An 18,575-nucleotide genomic window follows, 5' to 3' on the forward strand; every position below is an offset into this window, starting at 1 on the left:
AGCGGGGGCGGAGCGGGGACGGGAGCGAAAGAACATCCTGTGCCCGTCGCCGGATGCGCGCGGGGGGAGGAGGTAGTCCGGGGAGGGAGAGCAAGACGGGGGGAGGCCCGGGGCGGGGAAAGGCGCGGCCTCCTTCCCCCCCAACCTCCTCCTCTGGGGGCGCTGGCCCCCTCTGCTTCCCGCGCCTTAGCCGGAGCTACCCGGAGGCCCCAGGATCTGGTTCCTGGGCAGGAGTAAGCGCTAGCTGGGGAGAGATGATCTCGGAGAGTATGGGATGCACGTCAAGGCAGGGGCGGCCCCCAGCCTTTCATCTCTTGGTTTTCTGCAAGGGAAGCTCGCACGTGTTGAGCGTCCCCTGTGCACCGAAAGTACACACATTATCTTAGTCCTGACAGCGGCACTTCCAGGCAGTAGACAGGAATTCATAGACTCGCGTTCTAGAAGAGGAAACAGACTCAGATTATGGAATTTGTCCAAACCCCACACTGCTGGGATGTGAATGCAAGCCTGTCGGACTGCAAAGGGCTTTTCACTGGAGTTTAGGGTAGGGCAATTTCCCCTTAGCTGCTATGCGCACAAGTACTGGGCCGCTGCAGTATCACCCTCGGGAATGGCGGTGTCTTTTCGTAGAGGACCCCCAACAGCATCTGGCTGGAGCTTCTGTCATTAACTAGGCTCAAACAACCATTGCCAGGATATTGGTAAAAAGAATGAGGAAGGGGCCTTAGGGTTCCACAGGTAGTTGGATGGTTCTTAGAAACACAGTTTAGGGGAATGTGTTGTAGCGCTTCTGCTCCTGTTTTAGGTATTTGTGGGGGCTTCAAAGAGGGTTCCAGAGTCACTCAAAGCAGTTACATGGATTGCAGGAATTCGGATTGATTCACTTTAAGAAGACCAGGGAGGTCTGGTGTGGTGGTTTACGCCTGTAATCCCAGCACTTTGAGAGGCCGAGGCAGGCAGATCACCTGAGAGCAGGAGTTCGAGACCAGCCTGGCCGAAATGGTGAAATCCAGTCCACTAAAAATACAAAAATTAACCAGGCGCGGTGGTGCACGCCTGTAGTTCCAGCTACTTGGCAAGCTGAGGCACAAGAATTGCTCGAACCTGGGAGGCCGAGTTTGCAGTGAGCCGAGATGGCGCCACTGCACTGCAACCTGGGAGACAGAGCCAGACTCGTCTCAAAAAAAAAAAAAAAAAAGACAACGACTAGCGTGAGAGGTAGTGGGTAAGTGGAAGGAAGGGCTGACTCATGTGCTTTTCAGGCTGGGATGCATTGAGGGCTACCATCTGTGTTCTCACTGCCTGCCCACACCCCACATGTTGTCCAGGTGAAACCTGCGGAGATAATTAGGATTATAGTCAACATTTGTTGAGCTCTGTGTGCTGGGCACTGTTCCAAGTGCTTTACTTAATCCTCACAATCCCATGAAGTAAGTCTTATTGTTTCTATTTTACAGGTGGGGAAAATGAGGCACAAGGAGACCACAAAGCTAAATCCGCGACTAAACTGGTTTTGAGACGGGGTCTCCCTCTGTTGCCAGGATGGAGTGCAGTGGTGCGATCTCGATTCACTGCAACCTCCGCCTCGTGGGTTCAAGCAGTTCTGCCTCAGCCTCCTGAGTAGCTGGGATTACAGGTACACATCACCAGCTAATTTTTGTATTTTTTAGTAGAGACGCAGTTTCCCCATGTTGGCCAGGCTGGCCACTCTGACCTTGTGATCTGCCTGTCTCCGACTCCCAAAGTGCTGGGATTACAGGCTTGAGCCACCGCGCCCTGCCCTGAACTGGTTTTGAACCCTGGCTAGAACCCGTACTTATTTACTAAACTCAAATGTACTTAACATGATGAGAACATCGGCCTTGAAGGTAAAAATGCTGGCATAGATGGCAAAGAGGTGTGTGCTTGAGCAGCCCATGTCCTTTTCCTGGGTAAGGCAGGTAAGTAACTCACAGCTGGCTGTGTGTATTTTGGCTCTCAGACTTCTCTTTAAGCAGTGGTTCCAGATTTCTGGATTTGACAGAAAAAGCAAGAAAACAAGTGAAAGCCAGGTTCCCATAAAGAGCTGCAGCTTTTAATTTATGCTCCCTAAGAGCACACAGAACGTACCTACCATCTATTATCACCATCATTAAAGAAAATACTTCTGTTTTTTTGAGACAGAGTCTGGCTCTGTCACCCAGGCTGGAGTGCAGTAGTGTGATCTCAGCTCACTGCAACCTCTGCCTCCCAGGTTCAGGCAGTCCTACCGCCTCAGCCTCCAGAGTAGCTGGGACTACAGAGATGCACCACCATGCTGAACTAATTTTTGTATTTTTTGTAGAGGGAGGGTTTTGCTTGAGCCCAGGCCAGGCTCGAAACTCCTGGGCTCAAGAGATCCACTCACCTCAGCCTCCCAAAGTGCTGAGACTACAAGTGTGAGCCACCACGCCTGACCTAATAAATATATTTTAATTCTCAAAATAGGAATGACATCATCTGAATCTGTTAGTCCCAGCCAGGCACGGTGGCTCATGCCTGTAATTCCAGCACTTTGGGAGGCCAAGGCGGATGGATTGCCTGAGCTCAGGTGTTCGAGACCAGACTGGGCAACATGGCAAAACCCTGTCTCTACCAAAAATACAAAAAATTAGCCCGGTGTGGTGGCGCATGCCTGTAGTCCCAGCTACTTGGAAGGCTGAGGCGAGAGGATTGCTTGAGTCTGGGAGGCAGAGGTTGCAGTGAACCAATATCACGCCACTGAGCTCCAACCTGGGTGAGAGAGTGAGACCCCGTCTCAAAAAAGAGAAAAAAAAAAAAGAAGAAGGAAAACAATTATTCCCAAGAAAAGATGGTCAATGGACTTTATGCCAACAAATAGATATTCTATTGTCTTTTTTTGTTGTACTGTGGACTAGTGAAAATGTCACTCTAGGAATAACTCTGCCTCTAATCTCTCTGAATCATTTGAGGGCAGAACCAGAAGAAATGGGCCTTAGGTGTGGCAGGAGGGAGTTAGGTTGCAGCCAAGAACGAACACTTTTTGCAGGTCTTTAAAGAACAGGTGAGCCTTACATGTGCTTAGGAAGTGAGGGTTGCAGAATCAGCTCCATGGGATGGAAGGGCCAGTAACTCTGGGTCCCACCCTGGAGAAGGGCAGAGCAAGGACATTGCCTTGAGGAATTTATTCTCAGATCCACCAAAGTAGTCTTGGAACCTAAATGACAGCTCCCATCAGGCAGCCGTTTTCTGCCGAGTTCAGTGGAGATGCGATGGGGTTGCATGGCAGTAGGGGGGCTTCGTGGGCTTCTACTCACCCCTCACCGCAGGGAGTTCATGCAGTCATCCACCTTGGGGCTGAGTGGAGTGCCAGGAATGACCCTTGAGGAGGCATGAGGACGGGAAGAGAATGGCCACCCAGGAGTGTTGCTTGTTCCCCGCCTGCCGCCTAGGGTGTACTGGGCCAAGGCTCTGAGTGGGCAGGCCTGGCTGGCCATGGCATCATTGGATATGCTGTTTGCCTGTTTCTCTACCTCCTTCCATCCTGGGTGCAGCCCAGGACTCAGAGCCTTCTGTCCCCGTTCTCCCAAAAAAGGGCTCAGGGCCAGGTGGGTGAACACCTGTTCTGGTGCAGCATGCTCAGCACTGGCCGTGGGCGTCACCCTAGTTTGGAACTGGCCACTTGCCTGTTCTGTGACAGAGAGTGGGGTCAGAGGGTGTAGGGAGACTATGGTGGGGAAGAGGGAAGGGTCTGGTCTCACCTGCCCCATCCTAGTGGTGGGGATCAAGGCCTCCACAGGTAGGCTCACATCCTCTGGGGTGGTGGCATCTTCTGACTCCAGCCTCATTGTACTTCTGGGGAGGCTGAGAGTTGGTACTTCCAGATTTAGCTGAAAGGCACAGACTTACTCACATTTTAATCTTTGAGTTTTACAATGGTAAATCTGAATCCCTTTAGGTTACAAATGCAGAAACAGACTAAGGCAAAGGCAATCCTTTCTCCTCCAAGGTCACTCTGGTTAGATGGGTCTGGAGCCCCAGTTACTAGACACTGTCATTGTTCTGCCCCCAAGTCCTTAAAGAATGGTAGAACATGACTTAAACCACCTGCTAAGTACAAGATTCTAGGCTGGAGATGCAAAGGTTGCTGTCCTCAAGAGCTTTTTATCAAACAGGTAAACTTTAGGGCAACGCGCAGATGCTGGAAAGGGTGGATTTGCCTCAGAGTCTGTGCATGCTTTCTAAGATGCTCCCCTCCTTTTCATCCTCTGATGCAGGGAGGGAACCCTACCTGAAGAAACACCCTAAGGCCCAGGGGTAGATCTCAGGTGGAGCGATCACAGATGGGAAGGCCCAGAAAGAAAAGGAACAGGGTTGTCAATAGGCATACCCCAAACACCCCTCCCAGAAATGCCCTAAGGGCTCAGCCCAGAAATGGACCTCTGCTGCCCTCTAATGGCAGAAGGGCAGCCTCTGGCACTACCTACTGGGGCCCCACCTTAAGGAAGAGGGGATGTGAAGGACCCTTCTGCCCTCTCCCCTTTTATTCCCCTTCCGTCTTATGTTTCATCTCCTGTGGTCTCTAAAGCAGAATCTTCTCTTTTTTTTTGAAATGGAGTCTTGCTCGGTTGCTTAGGCTGGAGTACAGTGGCATATCGGCTCACTGCAACCTCAACCTCCCACGCTCAAGTGATTCTCCTGCCTCAGTCCCCTGAGTAGCTGGGATTACATGTGTATGCCATGACGCCTGGCTAATTTTTTTGTATTTTTAGTAAAGACGAGGTTTCACCATATTGGCCAGGCTGGTCTCGAACTCCTGACCTCAAGTGGTCCGCCCACCTCGGCCTCCCAAAGTGCTGGGATTACAGGTGTGGGCCACTGTGACTGGCCCCATCTGCTCTCAAGCACCCCTGGCTGCCCCATTTCCTGACCACTACCCTCCATCCCATCATCTCCCCGGTTTCCTTTGTTGCCTGGGTTCCAATTCTGGTACCCTGGTTCCTGACCCTGCCAGAGTTCTGGTTCCGGAAGGTCCCCCATAGGTGCCTTGGGCCTGGCTCTCACCCGGGCCCAGGGCAACACTGAAGTCATGGGCAAGAGCATCCCCCAATACCTGGGGCAACTGGACATCCGCAAAAGTGTAGTGAGCCTGGCCACAGGCGCCGGGGCGATCTACCTGCTCTACAAGGCCATCAAGGCCGGCATAAAATGCAAACCGCCCCTCTGTACCAACTCACCCATCTGCATCGCCCGTGAGTGTCCGGGCCCTGGGGAGAGGGCTCTGCCCCAGGAGGCACCTGCTCCCGAGGCCTCTGCTGTGGGAGGGCCCAAAGGTGACGCCTCCAAGTTCCTCTTTCCTTTGTCTTTCTCTTCTCCACCTTCCTCAAGCCCACCCTGCAGCGCCCTAGGCAAGGCCCTGCTAGAGATGCTAGCTCAGGGTCCCTGGATCTCACTCAAGTGGATCCTCAGACTCATCTCGCAGGTCTCCAAATGCTACATTTCCTCTGGCTCGCAGGATTCCACTTCCACTTCTCGGAAACTTGGTGTCAGCAGCTCCCCGCATTTTCTGCCCCAGGAACTTGAGACTTTAAGGAAAGGGAAAATTGGAGGACTTACTATATGCCCAGAGCTTCCACTCTGGGCATATAGTCCACATGTTCTTTTGTGCAGAGTAGGAAAATGAGCCCCTTCTGCAAGACTCTTTATTGCCATCTACTGGAAGATCATTACCATATACGGGTTATGATAAAATACTGCTTGTTACCGCCAAATGCCAGACAGTTGTTAGAGTAAATGGACAAATCTATGATGGTACGTTATGGACAATACCACATTAGATAGGGTGCCCTTGTGCAGTAAACATTCGTTCAACTGTACATGGAGGTCCTGCATATGGCGAGAAGGCTTCCCCGAAAAGGCAAGGCAAGGCAAGGCCGGGCGCGGTGGCTCACGCCTGTAATCCCAGCACTTTGGGAGGCCGAAGTGGGCGAATCATGAGGTCAGGAGCTTGAGACCAGGAGCTCGAGACCATCCTAACACGGTGAAACCCCGTCTCTACTAAAAAATACAAAAAAATTAGCTGGGCGTGGTGGCAGGCACTTGAAGTCCCAGCTACTCAGGAGGCTGAGGCAGGAGAATGGCATGAACCCAGGAGGCAGAGCTTGCAGTGAGCCGAGATCGCGCCACTGTACTCCAGCCTGGGTGACGGAGTGAGACTCCGTCTCAAAAAAAAAAAAAAAAAGAAAGAAAAGGCAAGACAGCCTTGTCCCCAGGTCCCTGTCCCCCACTTCCCAACCCCATTCTTTCATCACTTCTGAGTCCACAACCTGAACTGGGCTGGGGTGGCTGTCTAGGCCTGGCAGTCGAACGAGAGCGGCACGGGCGGGACTCAGGTGAGCTCCGGAGGCTCCTCAACTCTTTGGAGTGCAAACAGGATGAGTACGCCAAGAGCATGATCCTGCACAGTATCACTCGCTGTGTGTACTTGCTGGAGGCTGAGGTGAGGGAAGGGAAGCAGGAGGTCCCACCTAGCCGGCCCGGCCCCTGGGGGTTACGGCCGATCCCTGCCCCTGGAATGGCCAGACTGTATCCTGGGACCTCTCTCTGGCTGATAGTGGGAGGGGTGTGCTGAGGGATCTTGGTGACGTGGGGGTCAGTGGGCCCAGAACACCCGCTTCTCCTGCCTCTTCCATCTCTCCCCACATACTCCAGGCCTCTGCTTGTACTACGGATGACATCGTGTTGCTGGGCTACATGCTGGATGACAAGGACAACAGTGTCAAAACCCAAGCTCTGAATACACTTAAAGCTTTCTCTGGCATCAGAAAATTCAGGCTTAAAATCCAGGTGAGCCTAGGGATGAGTGGTGGGGCACGCAGGATGCCTATAGTCCTTAAGTCCTTTAATTGCCATAGGATAAATGGGCATGTTCCGGAAGTTTGTTTGGGTGTGAATTTGTAACCCAGAAATAAGTGGGAAAATGGTGGTCAGATTCCCAGCAGGGTCATGAGGCCTTTGAATTTCAGGATGAAACTGAATTGAGGCACTAATGGTATCTCTCCACCCCAAATAGAAGGACCCCCGCTACCCCACAAGCTCCCTGCTACTGCCACTGCCACGTTTTTCTGACACCAACCAATTCCCAACACTGGCTGGGTGTTCAACAATTCAATTCAGTTCAGACACTATCCATAGTTAGGGCAGACCTCACAGGTTAAGTGCTGAGTCCCCCAAGACTTCCCCCCAACTTCAGGTACCAGTCATAGGTCTGACTTCCGACTGGCCTGCTATGAATTCGGGGGTTCCCACAACTCCCTTTTTAGATTTAGTAATTTGCTAAAATGGCTCCCAGAACTCAGGAAAGTACTTTACTTACTGCTACTGTTTTTCAATAAAGGACACAACTCAGGAACAGCCAAATGGAGGAGACACATAGGGCAGTGTGTCAGGGACGGAGCTTCCAGGCCTGTTCCCAGACCAAACTGAGGGTCGGGCTGCTATTGCTCATGGCCCAATAACGAGATGCAGGTGAACTGGGGAGGAAGAGAGTTTTTATTTCTGTAACCGGTTACAGGGAGAAGGCCTGGACATTATCGCCAGACCAACTCAAAATTACAAAGTTTTTCAGAGCTTGTTACCTTCTAAGCTATATGTCTATGTGTAAGTGTGCATTTATCTAAAGACATAAGTGATTAACTTCTTTTAATCTATAACTAAGGTCTGAGTCCTAAAGACCTTCCTCTGAAGCCTCAGTAAATTTACTTAATCTAAATGGGTCCAGGTGCTGAGGTGATTACCCTTATTTTGTTTCCTGCTAAATGAAGGAGTTTTGAGGAATTCCTTCAGACCCCCAATAAACTTGTTTGTGGAGGCCTGGGGAGCTTCCTCAGGCCCCCAGTAAAACTTGTTTAATCCTGAATGGGTCCCATTAAGAATTCCTTCGTTATTTTGTCATGCTTTAAGGTCCAGGAAAGGCCTAAGCAAAACTCTTGGTGGGCTTTTGTTACATCCCAGCCTTTGTGTAACGGCCCTGGCTTTTAACATTTAACTTACCCACGCAGTCAGCACTGAAACAGTTGTTATGGAGGCCTGCCGCAGGCCCGCTTCAGGAGCGCCCTGCTGTTCCCAGTACCTCCACGTGTTCAACAACCAGGAAGCTCTTTGAACTCCATTGATTAGAGGTTTTTATTATGTAGTCTTGATGAATTAAATCATGTCCAGCTGCTCACCCCTCCCCAGAAGTTGGGAGCGAAGCTGAAAATCCCAACCTTCTAATCATGCCTTGGTCTTTCTGGTAACCAGAAGCTATCCAAGGGCCCTGCCTGGAGTCACTTCATTAGCATAAGCTCTGTTGTGACCAAAAAGGGTTGGTTTGCAGTAACAAAGGACACTGCTGTCACTCAGGAAATTCCAAAGGTTTCAGGAGCTCTGTTCCTGGAACTAGGGACAAAGATCAGATGTATTTTTTATACTCCATCCCCTGTGGCTGTGTTAATCGGAGGTTGGTGTCAGGGCCACGGATACCTTCACCATTTCTCCATAGAGAAAATGTAAAATACCACATGTCACTTCCCCCTTTCCCTGCTATTATACCCCCAAACTTATAGTATCCACACCCATCCTCCCTGCTTTCCTGCTGCTGCCATGAAAAAATGGCTTTCTCCTGGTCTGTGGCCAGTGATAGTCTCAATCCTGCCTCCCACCCCTTCCTTAAGGGCCTCTCTGATTGCTTATGCTCCCCGTCAGCACGCAGTAGGCTCCAACCCCTCCCATCTTACAAAGCATAAACCAAAAAACCTCTTCCTTGACCTCCACATCTCTTCCTGACAAATAGTCTATCTCTCCCAAATTAAAAACAAATAAAATACGTAAAACTTGCAAATATCGTATATGTGTAAGGTAGAAGGAATAACAATAAAACAGAACATGCCCAGGCCAAGAAATAGAGCACAGCCCCCTCCCCCATCTCAGCTGCCTCCCCCACCAGAGGCAGTCATTGCCCTGCATTTTGTTTAGCAGTTCCGAATTTTCTTTGTAGTTTTACCATATATGTATGTATCCTTGCACATTCTAGCAGGGCACAGCAGATAATAAAGAGGTAAAATATAGTCTGGTATGTTTTTAAGCTTCATGTACATGCAAGTAGATGGTTTCTGTTCTGTGGTTGGGCAGCTCTGCCTCCTTCTTTTTTTTTTTTTTTTTTTTTTGAGGCAGGTCTCATTCTGTTGCTCAGGCTAGAGTGCAGTGGCGCGATGTTGGCTCACTGCAGCCTTGACTTCCTGGGCTCAAGCAATCCTCCACCTCAGCCCCACTAGTAGCTACGATTACAGGTGTGCACCACCATGCCTGGCTAATTTTTGTATTTTTTGTAGAGACGGGGCCTCACTATGTGTCTCAGGCTGGCCCTGAACTCCTGGGCTCAAGGGATCCTCCCGCCTGGGTCTCTTTCACCGCTCTATGGCAGTCTCTTTCGTGACACTCTGCCACTTGCCCGTTGGCAGACATTTGCATTGTTTCCAGGTGCTTGTCACACTCACATTGTGCTGTGAACATTCTTGTGTTCATTTCCCTGTGTGCCTGAGAGGATTACAGGGTGTGTACGCAGGAGTGGAATGGTTTGGTCAAAGGGTATGCCCAACTTTTCCAGGAGGGTGGTATCCATTTTCACCCCACCAGCCCTGCACGAGTTTTCTGTTGTGTCATAACCTCACTAACATTTGATAATTTCGCATTTTTTTTTTTAAGACAGAGCCTTGCTCTGTTGCCCAGGCTGGAGTGCAGTGGCATGATCCCGGCTCACTACAACCTCTGCCTCCCAGGTTCAAGCAATTCTTGTGCCTCAGCTTCCAGAGTAGCTGGAATCACAGGCGTGCACCACCACGCTTGGCTAATTTTTTTGTATTTTAGTAAAGACAGGGTTTCACCATGTTGACCGGGTTGGTCTCAAACTCCTGGCCTCAAGTGATCTGCCTGTCTGGGCCTCCCAAACTGCTGGGATTACAGATATGAGCCACCGTGTGTGATCCACATTTTACTTTTTGGTATCAAACTTTTTTGGGGAAAAACTTCTCTTTACATGTATCCTCAAAATATGCACAACTATGATATATCAATAAAAGCAAACACACAAAAGAATAAAAACAGATTGAGAAACAAACAGAAAAATATACCTGGAGAGATCTCTGCTTGCTGCCTTATCCCTCAGCCTTCTCAAGTGCAGTGGTGCGATCTTGGCTCACTACAACCTCCACCTCCAGGACTCAAGTGATCCTCCCACCTCAACCTCCCTAGTAGCTGGGATTACAGGCATGCATCAATACGCCCGGCTAATTTTTGTACTTTTTGTAGAGGTGGGGTTTTGCCATGTTGTTCAGGCTGGTCTCAAACTCCTGAGCTCAAGTGATCCACCCGCCTCAGCCTCGCAAAGTGCTGGGATTGCAGGTGTGAGCCACCACGCCTGGTCAGGTTGTGATTCTCAAGCATATTATAATCACCTGGAGAGCTTGTTAAAAGCAAATATTTTGGCTAGGCATGGTGGTTCAAGCCTGTAATCCCAGCACTTTGGGAGGCTGAGTTGGGCAGATCACCTGAGGTCAGGAGTTCGAGACCAGCCTGGCCAACGTGGTGAAACTGTCTCTACTAAAAATACAAAAATTAGCCAGGCGTGGTGGCACATGCCTGTAATCCCAGCTACCCGGGAGCCTGAGGCAGGAGAATCACTTGAACCCGGGAGACGGAGGCTTGCAGTGAGCCAAGATAGCACCGTTGCACTCTAGCCTGGGCCACAGAACGAGACTACATCTCAAAAAACAAAAAACAAAAAACAAAACAAAGATTTTGGGACTGCATGCCCAGAGAGTTCAGTTCAACAGAACTTTTTCACAAATCCCCCAGGAAATTCTGATGCAGGCAGCCTGAGCCCCTTTCTTCCTTTTCTCCAGTGTCTTTTTCCTGAGGGCCTGACCCCTGGTTTCTTTTCAGGTGAAAGTAGTTACTCCTTGGTCTAAATTTCCATCTAGCTGTGCCCTTCTGGATCTCTGCAGCCTGTGGGCTCCCCTGCCTTCCCCATGGCCAGCTGCTACTAGGCATATCCACTTAGATGCCCTCCAAGTTCTCTAACCCAACATATCCAAAATGGAGCTCACCCCATTCCCTAAATCAGCCCGCTCTCTCTAGGGGGCTCTTGGACCATCAGGCCCTTTGGGTCTGCCTCAAGGCTCTCAGCATAAAGTGCATGACTGGCGATGGGCTGCACCTCCTTGCCCTAACCCCAGCAATGTACAATGCATGCTTTGCGCTCTCACATGCTCCCCTGCTGCTGTTCCCTCATTCTAAAACCCTGTCCCAGACTTGCTGACTCCTGCCTGTCCTGCAGGTCTCCACGGTTTTTGAGGGGTAGGGGAAGGGAAGAGCAGGGTACTGATGGGAGTGCTCACTTCCACTCCAGAACTCTGCTTACTTCTTACATGGCTCATAAAGGTGCAGCTCGTGAGGTTACCTGTCTTTGGTAATACCTCTAGGTCTAAGCATCTTACTTTTTTTTGAGACGGAGTTTCGCTCTTGTTGCCCAGGCTGGAGTGCAATGGCGCGATCTCGGCTCACCGCAACCTCCGCCTCCCGGATTCAAGCGATTCTCCTGCCTCAGCCTCCCAAGTAGCTGGGATTACAGGCATGCGCCACCACACCCGGCTAATTTTTTGTATTTGTAGTAGAGATAGGGTTTCTCCAAGTTGGTCAGGCTGATCCCAAACTCCCAAGCTCAGGTGATCTGCCTGCCTCGGCCTCGCAAAGTGCTGGGATTAAAGGCGTGAGCCACCGCGTCCTGCACGCATCTTGCATCCTAGGACCCAAGATCCCTTTATTCACTCAATAAATGTAATATTGAACACTTTGTGCCAACATGCTCTCTAAGTACAGGAGAGAAAGCAGTAAACAGAACAGGGAAGATCCCTGTGCTTGTGGAATTTATATTCTAACATGGCAAGGCAAGCAATACACAAATAAGTAAACTATATAGTGTGTTTCATGTGGTAAGTGCCATGGAGTAAAATAAAAGTTGGGGAGTGGATAAAGGAGACTGGGTAGGGGTGATGTAGTTTTCAAGAAGAAAATCTTGAATCCAGGAGGCCTGTAATCCCAGCTACTCAGGAGGCTGAGGAAGGAGAATCACTTGAACCCAGGAGGTAGAGGTTGCAGTGAGCCGAGATCACGACACTGCATTCCAGCCTGTGTGATGGGAGTGAGATTCCATCTCAAAAAAAAAAAAAAAAAGGGAGAAGAAAATCTCTTGGGATGTTGGGTTTGGTGAAGAGTTCATGACACCAAAAGCATGATCTATAAAAGGAAAATCAATACATTGGACTTTATTAAAATTAAAAACATTTGCTCCATGAAAGATCCTGTTAAGAGGATGAAAAAAGCTGCAGACTGGGAGAGTATATTTGTTTTTTTGTTGTTTTTTTGTTTGTTTGAGATGGAGTCTTGCTCTGTCACCCAGCCTGGAGTGCAGTGGCGTGATTTTGGCTCACTGCAACCTCCGCCTCCCGGGTTCACGCCATTCTCCTGCCTCAGCCTCCTGAGTAGCTGGGACTACAGCCATGCACCACCACGCCTGGCTAATTTTTGTATTTTTAGTAGAGATGGGGTTTCACCATGTTGGCCAGGATGGTCTCGGTCTCTTGACCTCATGATCCGCCTGCCTTGACCTCCCAAAGTGCTGGGATTAGAGGTTTGAGCCACTGTGCCTGGCTGGGGGAGTAGATTTGAAAATCGCATATCTGATAAAGGACTCAGCTAAATTATATCAAGTCCTTTCAAAACTGAATATTAGGCTGGGCACGGTGTATCATGAGGTCAGGGGTTTGAGACCAGCCTGGCCAGCATGGTGAAACCCCGTCTCTACTAAAAATACAAAAACTAGCCAGGTGTGACAGTGGGCACCTGTAATCCCAGTTACTCAGGGGACTGAGACAGGAGAATCACTTGAACCTAGGAGGTGGAGGGTGCAGTGAACTGAGATCACGCCACTGCATTTGAGCCTGGGTGACAGAGTGAGACTACATCTAAAAACAAAAACAAAAACAACCCTGAATGTTAAAACAAGCAGTCCAATTAGGAAATGGGCAAAAGACATGAACAGATATTTCACTGAAGAGAATATATGGATGGCAAATAAGCACATGAAACCATGTGTAATATCACCAGCCGTTAGGGAAATGCAGTGAAGACCACGCTGAGATATTACTGTGCACCTATTAGAAGATCTAAAATCAAAATTAGTGACAATACCAAATGCTGGCAAAGATATAGAAAAACTGGATCTTTCCTATATTGCTGGTGGGAATATAAATGGTACAGCAGCCACTCTGGAAAATAGTTTGGCAGTTTCTTTCAGAACTAAACATACATTTACCAACCAGCAGTTGAACTCTTGGGCATTTATCCTAGAGAAATGAAAACTTACATCTGCACAAAAACCAGTACACGATTGTTGATAGCAGTTTTATGTGGAATAGACCCAAACTGGAAACAACCAAAAATGTCTGTTAATAGGTGAATAGTTAAACAAACTGGTATAGCCATTACTATGGAATGCTACTTAGTAATAAAAATAAAAACGTAATATTGATATGCACAACAACTTGGATGGCTCTCAAGGGCATTATGCTGAGTGAAAAAAGCCGATCTCAAATGATCACATAAAGTGTGATTTCATGGCCGGGCGCGGTGGCTCAAGCCTGTAATCCCAGCACTTTGGGAGGCCGAGACGGGTGGATCACGAGGTCGTGAGATCGAGACCATCCTACATAACACACAGTGAAACCCGCCTCTACTAAAAATACAAAAAACTAAGGCCGGGCGAGGTATGGCGCCTGTAATCCCAGCTACTCCGGAGGCTGGGAGGCAGGAGACGTGGAACCCGGGAGGCATGGAGCTTGCAGTGAGCTGAGATCCGGCCAATGCACTCCAGCCCGGCTACAGAGCAAACTTCTGCCTCAAAAAAAAAAAAAAAAAAAAAGTGTGATTTCATTTATATAATATCCTCAAACTTAAAGGGTCATATATAGAGATGGAAAACACAAGTGGTTGCCTGGGCTTTGGGCTGGGGGAGCAGGTGGGAGTGACTCTAAAGGGGTCTCTTGAGAGAGATCTTTGTGGCAATGGGACAGTTCTGGTGGGATAATCTGTTGGCTGCAGTTGTGGTTACACAAATATATGCATGTGCTGAAATGACATAGAACTATGCACACATATTGCACCAACACCAATTTCTTAGTTTTGAAATTGTACTATAATGCAAGATATGACCATAGAGGGGAACTGGGTGAAGAGCACTGGGACCTCGCTGTACTATTTTTGCAACTTCCTGTAAATTTATAATCATTTCAAAATAAAGGCCGGGCGCAGTGGCTCATGCCTTGTAATCCCAGCACTTTGGGAGACCGAGGTGGGCGTATTACCTGAGGTCAGGAGTCCAAGACTAGCCTGGCCAACATGGCGAAACCCCGTCTCTACTAAAAATACAAAAATTAGTTGAGCACGGTGGTGTACACCTGTAATCCCAGCTACTCAGGAGGCTGAGGCAGGAGAATCGCTTCTACCCGGAAGGCGGAGGTTGCAGTGACCCGAGATGGCACCACTGCACTCCAGCCTGGGCAACAGAGTGAGACTGTCTCAAAATAAATAAATAATAAAAAACAAAATTTAAAAAACGAAAATGTGTTTTAAAATAAAATAACAGTGGGGGGTGGTAAGGAAGGCTGGGATGGGGGTGGTTAGAGAAGGCCTTACTGAGAAGGTAACATTTTAATGAAGTCTTAAAGGAGGTGTGAGAGTGAGTTGTGAGTCTCTGGGGATAGAGTGTGCTAAGCAGAGAGCACAGCCTACGCAAACACCCTAAGACAGATGTGTACCTGGCATGTTCACAGAATGTGTAAGAGGCCATTGTGATGGGAACCTTGGTCATGAGGGAGAGAAGAGAAGATGGAGTCCAAGAAATAGTGGGGAGAGCAGGGCAGATCACATTGGACCGTATGCCACTGTAAGGACTTTAGCTTTTTTTTTTTTTTTTTTTTTTTTTTTTTTTTTTTTTTTTGAGACGGAGTCTGGCTCTGTTGCCCAGGCTGGAGTGCAGTGGCCGGATCTCAGCTCACTGCAAGCCCCGCCTCCCGGGTTCACGCCATTCTCCTGCCTCAGCCTCCCGAGTAGCTGGGAGTACAGGCGCCCGCCACCTCGCCCGGCTAATTTTTTTTGTATTTTAGTAGAGACGGAGTTTCACCGTGTTAGTCAGGATGGTCTCGATCTCCTGAACTCGTGATCCGCCCGTCTCGGCCTCCCAAAGTGCTGGGATTACAGGCTTGAGCCACCGCGCCCGGCCAGGACTTTAGCTTTTACACTGAATGAAATGGGGGCTCTTGAGCAGAGGAGTGACATGTCTAACATGTCAGCTGCTCTGAAAGTAGATGCAGAATGGAAGCAGGGAGACAGGAGGCTATTGCAGAAATCCCGGTGAGATGCCAGTGGCTTGAAAGAGGGCGGTAGAAGTTGGGGTGAGGAGAAGTGGCTTGAATTTTGATAGATTTTGAAGGTAGTGCCTACAGGATTTTCTGAAGGATTGGAAAAGGAGTGTGAGAGAAAGAAAGGAGTTGATGCCAACAATTTTTGGCATGAGCCACTGGAAGGAAAGTGTAACCCATAGCTGAGACAGGGAAAGCTATAGAAGGAGCAGGTCTGGGGATGGGGGAGCGTGTTAACTCTGAGAGCTCTGTTAGACATTCAGGGAGAAAAGTGGAATTGGCAGCTGCATATATGAGTCTGGAGTTCAGGGGAGGGGCAACATAGCTGGAGCTAGAGACATAAAGGGGAGAATCACCAGCATGTGGATTGTAGTTAACATTGTGAGTCTGGATGATACCGGTACGGGAGTGAGGAAGGTAGAAAAGAGGAGGTTGGGCAGAAGAGCTAGGAAAGAAGTCTGTATAAAAAAAAAAAAAAAAAAAAAAAAAAAGCCAAATAAAGAATTTCAAGGTGTGGGAGTGGGTAATTGGGTCAAATAATGTTGAGAGTTAGGGAGAATTGTCTATTGGGTTTGGCCCAGGGGACATCCATGGGGAGAGTGAAGAGTAAAGTCAGATACCTGGATAGTGGTGATCACCTGTAAAAGTAAGCCCTTTTGTTCTCCCCCACTCCAGGAACACTCCATCAAAGTACTTGAACTGATCTCCACCATCTGGGACACAGAACTGCACATTGCGGGCCTCAGACTCCTCAACAACCTTCCGCTGCCCGACTATGTGCATCCACAGCTGCGACGGGTGATGCCTGCCTTGATGGAGATCCTGCAGTCAGACTACATCCTGGCACAGGTGCCTGAGGACCATGGCCAAGGCCCTGCCTTGCTGACCAGCCCTAGCACAGCACTTAGAGAGAGGAGCAGAGGTTGATGTCTTCCTTGCTCAGGCTCAGACTCACCTGCCTTCTCATGCTTTACTCTTTCCTTTATTCAGGTGCAAGCCGTACGACTGCTGAGCTACCTGGCACAGAAGAATGACCTTCTCTATGACATTCTCAACTGCCAGGTGAGAAAGAAATTGAAGAGGGGCTGATGAATGGCAACTCAGGTATAGGGGGAGGGAAGAATCATAGCATCTCCAGACAGATTTACCCCTGATGAGTTGTTTTAGTTATCTTCCTGCCTCTGCACTAAATGCATTGAAAATCATCCCTGTTCTGTTCCCTGCAGTAGAAGGAGATGCCATTTTGTTGGGAGAGGGATTCCCTTTTTTTTTTTTTTTTTTTTTTGAGACCGAGTCTTACTCTGTCGCCCAGGCTGGAGTGCAGTGGCGCGATCTCAGCTCACTGCAAGCTCCGCCTCCCGGGTTTGTGCCATTCTCCTGCCTCAGCCTCCCGAGTAGCTGGGACTACAGGCGCCCACCAGCACGCCCAGCTAATTTTTTGTATTTTTAGTAGAGATGGGGTTTCACCGTGTTAGCCAAGATGGTCTTGATCTCCAGACCTCATGATCTGCCCACCTCGGCCTCCCAAAGTGCTGGGATTACAGGCGTGGACCACTGCGCCTGGCTGGGATTCCCCTTTGAGGAGTTCCCTGAACTCTGAGAGTTAGGGACACAGGAGACAAAACAAAAGTTAATGTAGGTATTTTAATATTGGGGGGAAATTACTATGGTAAAGAGCCTTATTAGGGATAGAAAAAGTTACTCTGTGATAATCAGTGGTTCAGTTCACCAGAACAGTAGGGCAACTCGAAACTTGTATGCACCTAATAACATAGCCTCAAAATATATATGACAAAAATTGAAAGGAGAAATTGACAAATATACCACTACAGTGGGAGATTTGGAATATTTTTACCACTCTGGCAGCAACTGATAGATTAAAAAACCAAAACTAGTGAGGATATACTCTTAGTGAATAACACAAATAAGCTTGAGCCATTAGACATACCCAGAACAGTCTACAAGGATTAAATGCACAGTCCTCTCAAGCGCACACACAATATTTAAGAAGTTACACACTAAGCCTTAAAGTTTGTCTCAACAAATTTTCCAGAATGAATATTATCATATCACTCTTTTTTTTTTTTTATCACAAGGCAATTAAGTTAGAGGATAATAATGAAAGAAAAACTAAAATATTACTACATACCTGAGTCTGAAATTTAGGCATGTTTGGGAGTTTAGGCAATAGGAGTATACAAGAACAAGAATTTTATAACTTGCCTAGGAGTTTATTCTCATTTTTTCTCTATTCCCATCACAGGTTCACTCCAACTTCCTAAACCTGTTCCAGCCCACACAGCCAGGGAGTCTCCTGTATGAGGTACTGGTGTTTGCTGAGCGGCTGAGTGAGGGCCGGAACGCACCCCACTACCGCGCGGTGAAATGGCATTACAACGAACAGTCCCTGCATGAATCCCTCTTTGGGGAAGAGTCGCGACTGGCAGACCGACTGCTTGCCCTGGTCATCCACCCTGAGGAGGATGTTCAGATCCAGGCATGCAAGGTCATTGTCAGCCTGCAGTATCCCCAGGACTTGAGATCCCGGCCCTCCTCCTGCCAGCCCAGTCGTTCATACTTTAAAAACACGGAATAAAATTAAGGAGAGCCAATAAATGAGTATGGGATAGAAACTTGAAGTTTCCTGAAGTTTGATTGTCTGTCGGTGGCCTTCCAGGGCTGGATGGAGATTTCATTCAGCATAACTTCTGCTCCAGAGTGTGGCACAGCATGGGCTTTTCTCCCAAAGCACATCCCCACTTCTATGTTTGGGGGACTGGCTCCCCTCTCCTCCCTCCCTTCCTCTCTCTCTCTTTCTTCTTTCTTTTTCTTTCGATGGAGTCTTGCTCTGTTGCCCAGGCTGGAGTGCAATGGCACAATCTTGGCTCACTGCAACCTCCGCCTCCTGGGTTCACGCCATTCTCCTGCCTCAGCCTCCTGAGTAGCTGGGACTACAGGCGCCCACCACCACGCCCAGTTAATTTTTGTATTTTTAGTAGAGATGGGGTTTCAGCATGTTGGCCAGGCTGGCTCTTGCTGCTTTTCAAATCAGTGTGGAGCCATTGCTTTCAGGGGGTTGGA

The 18,575-nt window shown here is 48.8% G+C and overlaps 1 protein-coding gene across 2 annotated transcripts; it reads left to right on the plus strand.

The window, feature by feature from the left end:
• Window positions 1-4,797: 4,797 nt before the first annotated feature.
• ARMC12 (armadillo repeat containing 12) lies at window positions 4,798-18,130 on the plus strand. 2 transcript variants are annotated; one of them, XM_003897504.5, is made up of 6 exons: window positions 4,798-5,312; window positions 6,333-6,478; window positions 6,691-6,825; window positions 16,170-16,343; window positions 16,485-16,556; window positions 17,758-18,130. In XM_003897504.5, exons 1-6 carry the CDS (start codon window positions 5,069-5,071, stop codon window positions 18,088-18,090), a joined length of 1,104 nt encoding a protein of 367 aa, XP_003897553.1. In that variant the 5' UTR covers window positions 4,798-5,068; the 3' UTR covers window positions 18,091-18,130. The 2 variants fall into 2 exon arrangements, with proteins under 2 accessions (XP_003897553.1, XP_009203255.1); XM_009204991.4 differs by having other exon boundaries at window positions 4,801-5,231.
• Window positions 18,131-18,575: the final 445 nt, after the last annotated feature.

The sequence above is a fragment of the Papio anubis genome, chromosome 6 (genome assembly GCF_008728515.1).
Source record: "Papio anubis isolate 15944 chromosome 6, Panubis1.0, whole genome shotgun sequence".
NCBI lineage: Eukaryota > Metazoa > Chordata > Mammalia > Primates > Cercopithecidae > Papio > Papio anubis.

Coding starts and splice junctions, on each gene's coding strand:
- ARMC12 (XM_003897504.5), top strand. CDS start 5,069: ATGGGCAAGAGCATCCCCCAATACCTGGGGCAACTGGACATCCGCAAA. Junction 6,479..6,690: donor TGTACTTGCTGGAGGCTGAG/GTGAGGGAAGGG, acceptor CACATACTCCAG/GCCTCTGCTTGTACTACGGA. Junction 16,344..16,484: donor CAGACTACATCCTGGCACAG/GTGCCTGAGGAC, acceptor TCCTTTATTCAG/GTGCAAGCCGTACGACTGCT.